Consider the following 12,044-nt stretch of genomic DNA (forward strand, 5'->3'; position numbering starts at 1 on the left):
AACATGGGAATTAAAAGACAATTTGAAAAAAGTTAGCTTTTCTACGATTGATGAATCGTATTACTCCTTTACAGGGGGCATTTAAAGGGGGGGGCCCTTTGTAAGTGGAATTATGGGGGGGCGGAGCTTGTTAACAATTACATGAGTTAGCAACTTACATGCATCGAAGACGATTTTTAAGTCTTCTTCAAATTCCAATATTTTTTCACACTCTGTATATTTTAACTATATAGTTAAAATTACAGTTACAGGGTTACCCACAAAGGATGATATTGCAAAGACGACTCAAAACTCTAAAATATGGATAATAATTAAGTCTTCTGCCTTTAACATATTCCTTAAAATGGCCTTTTTATTGATTGTCAATGAAAGAAAAAAGTTTTTAGTGGCAAGGAATCATAAATATTAGGAAACAGACATTACAAGTTCCGTACAGTCGCCATTTGTAGTCTCATTCTGTGTGGGACGTGGGTAACCAGAACCCTGTTTCTCATGGTTTAAAAACTTAACAACCTGCCAAGAGTAAAGTAGAGTTAAGAGGTTGCGTGATTTATTAATATATAAAAAAATAGCAATAGACCGCTGACACCTGCGCAGTTCACTAAATAACGATCATTGCGCTCCCAATCCTGCGCAGAAGACACGGATTCAAGTTCTGCGCAGCTCATTTCCACACAACAAAGATGGAGTCGTGGCGTCAACATTGATGCAAATTTATCCAAGAAAGCTATCGAGAACTTGGGTTTTCTACAGGTTTGTGACTAAACTTGATACAAATAATTGTTATTTAATTTATTTAATTTCAAATTTGTATATGAAACTTTTTTTCAGTTTAAAAATCTAAAATTGAAACGATAGTGTAATTCAAATATACCGTGATGGATATCAGTCAGTTTCTTGACGTCTCCTGTGACGTCGGGGATGAACCTCTTGAAAACCTGACAGAAGACGACATTGTTTTGATCGACGAACCGCCTCCAACTACGAATGGTAAACGAGGCCACTCCGGTGCTACCCGCCCCCCGCCGAAACGATCAAAACCCAACAAGAATCCGGGATTGACGAACATGAAATCTAATTTAACCGCGCAAGCCATGGGAATCCTCAACAACTCCAACCTAACCGTGAAAAAGATTCCCAGCCGGCCACCGGCCGGCAAACCAGTTCTGAAACAGATTTCAAAACCGGCTCAGCCTATAACATGGAAATATAAACAGTTAAGTGAGAATCTATACAATGCCGATATCAAGAAAGCAGATTTGTTGAAGGATTATGAGCCAGAGGTTTGCGTGTGCAAGGAGCCCCCCGAGGGTGAAATGGCGTGTGGTGAGGGATGTATCAATAGATCAACGTTCACGGAGTGTGATAAAGAACTTTGCACATTTAAGGAGCGTTGTAGTAATCAGAAAATACAACGCCGTCAGTATGCACCCGGGCTAGAAAGGTTTATGACGCAAAAGAAGGGTTGGGGTGTACGCGCACGTCAAGCATTATCTGCAGGTTCCTTAATTCTGGAGTACACAGGGGAGCTGTGTACTAGCCAGGAGTTTGAGAAGAGGATGTTGATGAGATACAAGGGGGATACACATCATTACTGTCTCGGGATGGACAGCAAGACGTTCATTGACGCGCACAGAGCAGGGTCGGAGTGCAGGTACAAATATATTTGTTTTTATGTTTGCACTGTCTGGGGTGTATACTTTTTTACTTCCTTTTTTCATGTATTGGAGATAATTTGGAAATCTCCTTGATGCACTAGGGTTAATATGAGTTCCAATTCTCAAAGCAAATTATCATCAAGAACATAATTATTTTATTTTTTGCTCTCAACACAGAAATGGGGTATGAAAGAGATATTGATTAAATAATCTTGGTAAATTCTTCTATGGATTACTAATTAATTGATAGATTGTTTCTCAAAAAAAAATAACTTGAAGAAACACGAAAAAATCTAAATGAGCCCTGAAATTAATTTTGGGTGTCCAAAGTTCTTCGTCTTCAAACTTTTATTAATCGTAAAAAAAATTAAAATCGGCTAATAATATGTACTTTTCTGTATTCTGACAAATTTCTTTCAAAAGAGGAGTTTGACAGACTTTGAAAAATTGCTTCCCTTTAAAAAAATTGTGATCATATTTACTTTCAGTGCTAGCCTTTTCAGATTCTTCACATTTTATCCTTTACTATTTTAATGTTTAAATTTTAATCTGATCAACAATATGGAAGAAATTTTTGTTTTCAATGTTAAAAATGTTTAATTCTTATGTTTTCTTTATCTTTTCCTGCCGCAGTAAGGCGAATTGCGCAAGTTAAAAATTATCCTTTTTTGTTCTAATTATAAACATCGATACCCAGTTCATACTTAATCAAACAACGCTTTTAAGGGTACCGTTTAAATTCGGGCATTGCCATCTTTGCCATGGAAGACCACTCGATATTACGCTTACAGTCTCTTAAAAAATTATAATTTATAAATATTTGTAGATTTGTGAACCATTCTTGTGATCCGAATTGTGAGATGGAAAAGTGGAACGTGAACGGGTTGTGGAGGATGGCGGTGTTCGCTAAGCGCGACATCCTGCCAGGGGAGGAGATCACGTACGACTACAATTTCTCCTTGTTCAACACAGACCAGGGCCAGGAGTGCAAGTGCGGGTCCCAAGATTGCCGCGGAGTTATCGGCGGCAAGGGCAAAGATTTCCTCATTACAGTCAATGACGATGCGATGTCGGCATCACCAAATCGTAAGATGTCGGTTGCCACGGACCCGACGGGGCAGGTGGCCGCAGACGAGCGTTGGTTTAAGTCCAAGGTGGTCAAGGAAGAGTTGGCCTTGATTGTAAAGATGGCGCCAGTTCCTCAGCAGCTTGAGGCTAAAACCCTCAAGTGCACTGTCTGCAACGAATGCTTGAATTTCAAGGCACAAGGACAGATTCAGAGACATCCAGAGCTAGGTGAGCAATGTGTTATCATATAAGTTTAACCCCTACACAAATCAAAGATTTAAAAACTACAAGTAAACCTTTCTTAATATTGTGCCAACACGCGTATTCTCATCGGTATACTTTTCTGATCAATAAGTAAAAGATTCCGTCACTTCTTTTCTTTTTAATTCTGAAAATTTTGTATTCATTCTTTAAGTACTGTAGCAAAAATCTGTAAGTCATTTCGAAAGATGATAAACTTTTTTTCAAAAGGAAGACATGAATATTTCTTTTGTTTTTGATCTGACATAGTATTTAACCCACCCCAAGCATATAACTTTTTTCAAATATAAAGGGTTGTGCACATAAATCGGCATGTTGATTCTTATTGCATGTAAATATTTTACACTAATCGGGAAGAAATTATTTTTGAAAAGGGACTGATTTTCGGCATCCGCTGCTATCTTTATTTATCTTTATTATAGAATTTTTCAATAATCTTATTGTAAAACTTCTTTCCCCTAATTTAAAAACGCCAATGTTTTGGGGTTAATCTGTAACATTGTACATTGTACATTGTACATTGTACATTGTACATTGTACATTGTACATTGTACATTGTACATTGTACATTGTACATTGTACATTGTTTCTAATTCCTCGACAGATATTTTTTGAAAATTTTGATTGATTGATTGATTGATTGATTGATTGACTTTTGTCTAGGTGTGATTATGTGCAACAAATGTCGGAAAGGATATGGTCAAGGAGGCTGGGAACGGGATCCAGAGGGAAATGACGAGTTCTGTCGATGGTGTAGTCAAGGAACTTTATCATATTCAAATTATTTATTTAATTATACTGGAAGAAAAGCTTTATCATATCCTAATTAATTATTAAATTTTCCTGGAAAAAAACTTTTCCGTAATCAAATTAAAAAATTATTTAAGTATCCTTCAAGAAAAAACTTGATCATATTCAAATTAATTAGTTAATTATTATGAAAGAAAAAATTATGTTATAAATCAGCCTTGAAGAAATTCAAATTATTTATATTATTATCCTTGATGATATGATATGATATGATATTTATATTAATTACTTAATTATCCGGGGGAAAACTTATATTCAAATGCAAAAATTAATTGATTATCCTTCAAGAAAATTGATTATATTTAAATTAATTATTTGAATATCCTGGAAGAAAAAACTTATCTTATTAAAGTTTTTTTTTTCATTAAAAGAGACGTGGAGTTATTTCTAGTTTAACCCTACATTTATTTCTAGTTATGTCTGATCAAGTATGAATTAGATATAAATGTTAATTTTGAATTCAGATTATTTCCAATAGTGGCTTCTCTTTATTTCTACTGGAGGAAAACATGTAGTAATTATCAGAATTAATGCCTTATAGAAAAACGACAGTATCTTCCACATTCTTGTTCAGATAAGGGTTTCAAGGGTAACGTTGTGAATCGGGTATTGTCATTTTTGCATATAGGGTCCCTTTAAATTACGCATACAGTCCCATTATTTCGTAGTTTATTGGATTTCACTAGACTATACTGGTTAACAATTGTTCCTGAAATATCGACTTGGTAAGGGAAAAATATTATGAAAATATATTCGATTATCTCCTCATATTTTTGTTAAGAAACCGAAAAAAGTTGAATTAAATATGATCTGGTGTAGGAGGCCAAATATATCTTTGTGATTTTTGTCCTAAAGCGTTCTGCAACAAGTGCCTGAAGTGGAATCTTGGAAGGTTAGTATTAACTTTTAATGTTCAGTTATTCAAGTTGAAATGAAATTTTGAATTTTGATTTCATAGTTTACAGTGCTAAGAATCCGGTGCTGAAAACTTTAGAATGGGATATCCTTAATTCAGATCGGTTAATTAATCTGGAGATTAATAACAAGAGGAGAACAAGCATTATTTAATCTGGAGATTAAGAAAGAGAGTGGATTAAGCATTAATCCCGATATCCACCATTCAAAAGTTCCCAGCTCGGAACATCAACAAAAGCCTGTTTACATACATTTTTTGCTCTTAAAATACGAATCTCGACTTTTAACTAATAAAAGGTTTTTTTAAAACTTTAAAACTATCTTAAAATTAAATTTAATGGATACTTAGATTTTAGAACTGTTTTTTCATATCAATACTCTTAATATCCATATTGTTACAATATCCTAAAATTTTCGCCCATTGGATTTGTTTTTGAAAAGGTTAACTTTTCTTGTAACTAAGCTAACGGGTTTTTGGTAAAAACAAGAAAATTAAAAATCATAACACTGAACTCAGGACAACTGCTTAACAAATGAAGTAAACACTTGCCTCAAACTATATATTTGAAACAAGAGCTGGGAAAGAATGGATAACCTTAATCCCAAGTACTTAATCCTGATATCCACTGTGGAAACTTTTAATTTTAGTCCTTAATCCACTCTTTTTCTCTCTAATTGGATATCCGTACATTATTTTCTCCGATGAGAGTGCAGGAATATAGTTCGTAAATTGTATTGACCAATGACATGAGAGAAATCCGCAATTTCTAACAAATAAAGTATTTGTAATTCGTTTTAGATTCGTTTTTATCCAATTTTAACTAATGAATTAATAAATAAATGGGTGAAAAATTTAGTGAATGCCCTTTCAGTCAAGAAAACGAACCAATCTGGCGTACCTAGAATCCAATTTGATGATCTAAATATCTAATCTCGAGCTTATGTTAGTCTCTAGATTAGCAAAAAACAGAAGATTATGCATTAGTCCTGATATCCACCATTCTAAAGTTCCCATCTCTGGTTTCACAGACCTTAAATAATTCAAAAAATTAATTTTGTTAAGGTTAAAAATATTTAAAAATCCCCCCCCCCTCCGCCATTTCTTCTAATGATCTCATTTTTTAAACCATTGCCTTAAAACACTGTTATTTGGCGACCCCTCTTTAACATCTAAAATTATTACTGTTTATTATCATTAGATACATGTTGGGGAACAAAAGTTTCAAGTTAAAACCTTATTTCAGCTTAGCATGGTAGCTTTAAAAACACATTTCTCCAAGCTTTGAAAATCATTCTCTCCCTGAACATGTTAAAATAATTTTGCAATTGTTTCAGGAAATACGTTCAGAATATCGAGGAGCAAGAAAAATGGAAGTGTCTGCTGTGCGACCCATCCTGTATACGTCGCGCACGCGCGGATTATTACGGTGTTTTCATGTACTACAAAAACAAGGCGGGGAAACAAGTCCTCAAGCCCAAGCAGGGAAAAGTCCTCAAAAACGGGACAAAAAGTCCTACAAAGGCCGGTAAATCTCTGAATTTTGTCCGGCCGAATCCTATCCGGCCGGTTCCAGGTATCCGGCCAATCATCAAGAACGGAGGAACTCATTTTGTCGGAAATGGGCGCTTACCGGCTGTACGACCACCAATCAACGGAAATTATAAAAAACACTATGTAGATTCAATGCTTCTGGAAGCTGATAGAGCTGCAAACAAACTACGATCAATGATCAATGATATTCGGAAATCATGGTCAACCAATGCTGACCGTGACGAGAAAACCGTTGTCCTTGCCACGCAGAAAATCCGGGAAGCATTTGCAAACTCCAAGGTCAACCTGGACACTGCCGACAAGAAGGTAGTTGACATTTATAGACTCAACATGGATGAAGCAGATATTAGAGATATCGAGCCGGTCTTAGAGGTGAAAGGAAGCGCTGAAGAAGCCAAAATATTTGCCAAATCTGATGTTATCGATGATATAGTCATAGAAACTGTTGAAACCGTTCCTGATCTTCCTTTTCCACTTGATGAAGAGGAGGAGGAAGTAGAAGAGATTAAAGAAGAAGAAGCTGAAGATAAAATCAAGCAGACAGAAGAGTCGAAAGAAGATGGAATACTTGACATGAGTATTGAAGAACTGGAAGAAGGGGAAGATCCTGAATTAAAAAACAAGAATGAAAAAGATCCTCCTGAAAATGCGTCAGAGAAAACATCTACGGATGATTTGGAAGAAATTAACACATCTATACCCGACCCCTTAGAAATAAATGATGAAAACAATAAAACAGAAATGGAAGATTCCAGTGAAGCTTCAACTGTCCCTGAAAAGGAAACTGATTCAAAGAAATCGGCTTTAGGTCGTCTTCAGATAAAATCTTCTGAAGAAGATAGTTTTCATGTTGTTGAAGACGGTCAAGATGCTGCTGAAAAAGATATTGATTACCCAAGAGATGCGTTAGCAGACAAAACTGCTCCTGATGAAGATATTGAGCTTGCAGAAGAGGTTACAGAGGATCACAAAGTAAATCCTGAAACTCAATCTGAACTAAACGAACTTATTGATAATAAAGATGTAGAAGAAAAGGAGACTAATGAAGAAGAAAAGGAGACTCATAAGGATGAAAAGGAGACTCATAAGGATGAAAAGGAGACTAATGAGGATGAAAAGGAGACTAATGAGGATGAAAATGAGACTAATAAGGATGAAAAGGAGACTGGGGAGGAAAAAAAGGAGACTGGGGAGGAAGAAAAGGAGACAGGGGAGGAAGTAAAGGAGACAAATAAGGAAGTAAAGGAGAACGGAGAAGAAAGTAATGAGTGTCAGGAAGAGGTAAAAGGTGTAAAAAGCGAAGATAAAGCAGGAGTTGAAACTGAACCAATTAAAAAGATTGAAATCGAAGAGGAACAGTCCAAGGAATCAACAAATGACGATGATAAGGAAAACGAGAATGAACATGTTAAAGAAAATTGAAACTAGTACCTGACATTTTGGATTGTATCTTTTGAAAATTAAAAATTTGAACCTCTAACACTATGAAGGGGAAGATAGTGGAAACCACTTCAGTAAAGGTGTCCATCTCAAACTTTCAGTGGCATTTATTACCTTGATCGAATTAACTTTGAATTTTGTTTGTTGTTTTTAGTCATCCAGAAGTTGCAATATAAGCTTGTTAAAGAAATTTAGCTTTTTCTTTAAATCTGGATATTTTCAATTCAAAGCTTGTATACGTCCCCACTCACACTCATTTTTCTTGCTCTTTCCCCCCATTTTTCTTGTAAAGTAGTTGGTCATCTTCCTTTTTTATCAGGAAAACTTGAGAAAGTAACTTATTGTAAATTAGTGTAACCTGTGTATTTGATAGTTAATTTATTTTGATTTTACGCCATTAACGCCATGTATATCTTATTCATGCTGACTAGTCGCTGAATGTGCATCTTAGTACAGAATAAACTCTACATTTCTCTAGTATCTACATTTATATTTATATACACATTAAGTAGTCTTCTCTGTATGTCAGTTTGTCTGATCTTAGCTCATGAACCCCTGGACTTTGGAAAACCACGGAAATGTTCTTAGCTTGGTTTTGATTTAAGTTGAATTGATCCACTTTTATAAGGAACTTAATATTTACGATGACGCGTGGGTAAACGGCAGGAGTTAAGTATTGAGTATCCTGGACAGCGCCGGGTTCCCAATCTAGTATTACAAAAAATTTCGTGGATTTTCAAAATTTTCAAAAATTTAATGAAGATCGAATTTTGATGGAGACAAATATTTAAAATTTCAATCATTCATAAACCTTCCCTGGGGTCCCTAGATGTCCCACAAAAAATTTGGGCCCGATCGGTTCAGCCGTTTTGACGTTTATTGGACACAAACAGACAAGCCAAATTTATTTAGTTATCAATATGATGTAGGGAAAATACGAATTTAGCGTGCTTCCTTACAAAAAGGATGAAATAAAATCTTCTTCTTAAATAAAATTCAACTTTAAATTAAATTCAGGTTATTTGCCGTACGCCGTACTTGAATCAACGAACTAATTTAAAAATTAAGATGAATTTGATTTTTAAATCTCGTCATTGTTAAGAATCAATCTGGAAGCCGGACTTCAAAAATCTGCGAGTTATCGTCTAAAAATCTGTGAGAGTCTCATATATTGTCTCATAAAGCGAAAACAAGCCAAACAGGAAGCAGTTAATCTATCGAGGTCATCAAAAAAATTCTCCAAAAAGTTTAGGATATTATCCTAAAAATTTGAAATCAACTTTATTATGACTTCTGCTTTGTTTCAAAGCTTATTTGATCTAGAAATAGCCATTGAAATAAGACAAGTACACAAACGTTTCATAATATTACCTATAACATTATTATTTTGGCACGACGTGCTTTAAAGTTTTTAGACTTAAATTTTATCAATATCTCGAAGGTCCTCACCTTTTCAGATTATATTTTGTCCTTCGCTAAAGCTCGGGACAAAATATAATCTAGAAAGGCTTCTCGATAAAGAGAAAATTTCTGTCCAAAAGCTTTATAACACTGCAAACCAAAATAACAGTGTTATAAATAATTAATGAAACATGGAAAATCAAGTCACGTTTCGTATAGGAAACCAATAAGCAGTTATACCACCAACCTTTTTGTCTCTTAAAAGATTTTAGCACGCATTTTGAAAACTTTTTTATTTATTGTTGTATTTCTATTTGATCTTAATGTAGTTTTATTTATTTTTATTGTATTTTTATTATATTTTGCAGGTAATTACGAGGATGAAACAGACAGAGCTTCGGTATTAGTCTAAATTTTACTATTTATTATATAAGGAATTAAACACCTGCCTACAACTCTAATTTTCTAATCCATGTAGGGTGTATCATTAATTATGGAAATCGACAAGAAGTGTATCAAAATAAGTTTGTACGTCTTAAGAACTCTTCAAAATGGGATCTGTCTGCTCTCCCTGTCCTGTATCTTTAAATTTGACCGAAGTTATAAAACATTTAAACCATTTAGCTGTTAATTTGAATGTAGACAAATTTCTCAATATATCCGTCAATTTTCAATACTAACCTTTGAAATAATGTTCAAAAATAGCAAGAGCTTATTCACCATGTTGTGAACATCAGCTTTTTAGGCAAGCGTTAAAATTCCTGTAAAACTATATGTTTCATTTTAAGATATATAGAAATTTTTTTTTGGAGATTTTTACCAGTTGGGATTAAACCTACTGGACAATTAAATATATGGTTTTTATAATATGGAGCAGCTTTAATGTATGTCGCCTAAAAAGTGCTTAATTATTTTTTTCGAAAGAAAAATTACATAATTGAGACCTTTTAAACTGCAGGAATGATAAGACGACATTTAAACAATATGTTGCGTATTTGATGTTGTTTAAAAAAATAGTGTTACCAGTAGCTTACTAGTCTTTTTAAGTGAATGGGTCTGTGAACACTGCAAAATTGCTGTTCATGTTAATTGACATTTTAAAATCATAATTTTAGTTTAACAGTCTTCTTTCTTTTCCAGTTTTATGGGTACCTGTGTATTTTTTGTGATTTCTACAGTGATGACCCAAAAACTCTGAAATAGGAAGACGACCTATAGAATAAGTCCAATGAGCATGAGACACCGCAATTGTGCAGTGTAAACAAACCTACCCATTTCATTAAAATATTAGTTTTAAGTTCTAGCGAAACTAATGCTTTCAGACAGCTTTAAGTACGGTTAAGTATTCTTGTAATGTCGTCTTCCTATTCCATCGTTATCTGTTATGCATAGAACGGTTTGGTTTCTAGATAAAATCTGCCGGAAGCTTAAAATCCAGATCTAGTAGTGTTCCAGCCAGAGATAGGAAAACGTTTGCTACTCCTAAACCACCTTCAGGTATCCTAGTAGCAAGATTATGTTTTTACTAGATTTGGTTTGGTTTGTCGTCTTCAAATAATATATTAAAAGGATATCAGACAAAGCTCTAATGGATACTGTTGTGAATGGGACATGGAAGAGTATCATGACATTACACCTTTTATTGGAAGAAAGATGTTATGCCTGCTAAAACTGAAAAAAAAATTTTCAAAGTAAAACGCATCTCGTTCTTATAAATTCTTAACTGGGTATTTACTGTTTTGGAAACTAAGATAAAGAGTCATGAATCATAAATAAATTTGGGAATAACCACTTGGTAAATTTTTAAAGGGATCACGACTATCAAATTGTAGATATTTTTGCAGTTTGAGTTTTTTCCTGTGAAACTAAAATTGGCATTTTCTCAATAGTGATGTTAAAATTATTTTCTAGATTTTAAACTAACAACAAAGTTGAAACGAGCTGACACAATGACGGATATATTGGGGCCTAAAAGGATTAAACTCAAACGATCTGGAACTTTTGTTGGTAGAATTTAAGTCAAATATTGCTTTGCCATTTTCATTGGACCAAAAACATCTAATTTTTAATTAAATCTTCTATTTTTAGTATAAGAAAAAACTGTACTATTTTACGCTCCCTAACGCTTACGATATTTACCGGGGGGGNGATGTCTCCCTAAATATCCCAGCGTGGAGGAAGTCAACTCAAGTCTATTCTATTAATGATTAGGTCATTATAATGGCAAATCAACTTTTGATTTTTCAGCTTAACAAAAAGCTTGTTTTGTTTTAGAATTGGCTTATGGCAGAATCCATATCATTGAATATATATTTACAATTAGATTTATGAAAATTAATCAATTATATTAAAATGTTTGTGTGTGTGTTAGTACTAACCTTTTGTCCTGGTTTGTTTACAATGGAGTTACATTTTCCATTTTTAGATTTTTGGATTGTTTATCCCTTAGACGGATTATTTTATTAGTTTAATTCGTTTTGAACGCTCCTATTAAAAGGGCCACAAAAATCTGCTTCAGAAACAAAAAATACACAAATTGAAATTAACTCCCTTGTTTGTTTTGTTTGTTTGTTTACTAACAATAACATGCATGTTGTTGTTCTGTTCAGGGGATACTAGATCGACGAGTTCAGCAATAAGGCGGCAGCCATCTATCAGATATGGTAGTACATCGGGTAATTAATCCCTTTTCCTCCTTTTATTCCCCCCCCCCACTTCCTTTTTTATTCTCCCCCATCATACTTGTCTTTCCTTATGCTATCTACCCCTTATCATGTTTTTTCTCTAAGCTGTGATAGTGTTAATGTGCAGCGGCTAGAACAGGCTTATGTCTGAGCACCATGAACTTTTTATATTTTGTATATATATATATATCTTCCAATATATTCATGTAGAAGTTATGATTTTAAAATGTATCGTATACCAGCACTACCAGTGCT

The 12,044-nt window shown here is 34.1% G+C and overlaps 2 protein-coding genes across 2 annotated transcripts in view; both read left to right on the forward strand.

Annotated features, from left to right (window-relative positions):
* The window catches only part of LOC111704626 (CLIP-associating protein 1-A-like), a 66,948-nt gene that overhangs the window by 26,846 nt on the left and 28,058 nt on the right, over positions 1-12,044 (forward strand). The window contains 4 exon segments of the mRNA XM_023476916.1: positions 9,474-9,505; positions 10,515-10,602; positions 11,017-11,112; positions 11,715-11,780. Of these exon segments, the coding sequence (XP_023332684.1) occupies positions 9,474-9,505; positions 10,515-10,602; positions 11,017-11,112; positions 11,715-11,780 (282 nt within the window).
* LOC111704656 (transcriptional regulator ATRX) lies at positions 173-8,184 on the forward strand. Its single transcript, XM_023476955.1, has 6 exons — positions 173-753; positions 832-1,654; positions 2,485-2,954; positions 3,651-3,749; positions 4,617-4,689; positions 6,048-8,184. The coding sequence occupies exons 2-6, from the start codon at positions 879-881 to the stop codon at positions 7,684-7,686; spliced, it is 3,057 nt and encodes a 1,018-aa protein (XP_023332723.1). The 5' UTR covers positions 173-753; positions 832-878; the 3' UTR covers positions 7,687-8,184.

This window comes from Eurytemora carolleeae, unplaced genomic scaffold (genome assembly GCF_000591075.1).
Source record: "Eurytemora carolleeae unplaced genomic scaffold, Eaff_2.0 scaffold31, whole genome shotgun sequence".
NCBI lineage: Eukaryota > Metazoa > Arthropoda > Copepoda > Calanoida > Temoridae > Eurytemora > Eurytemora carolleeae.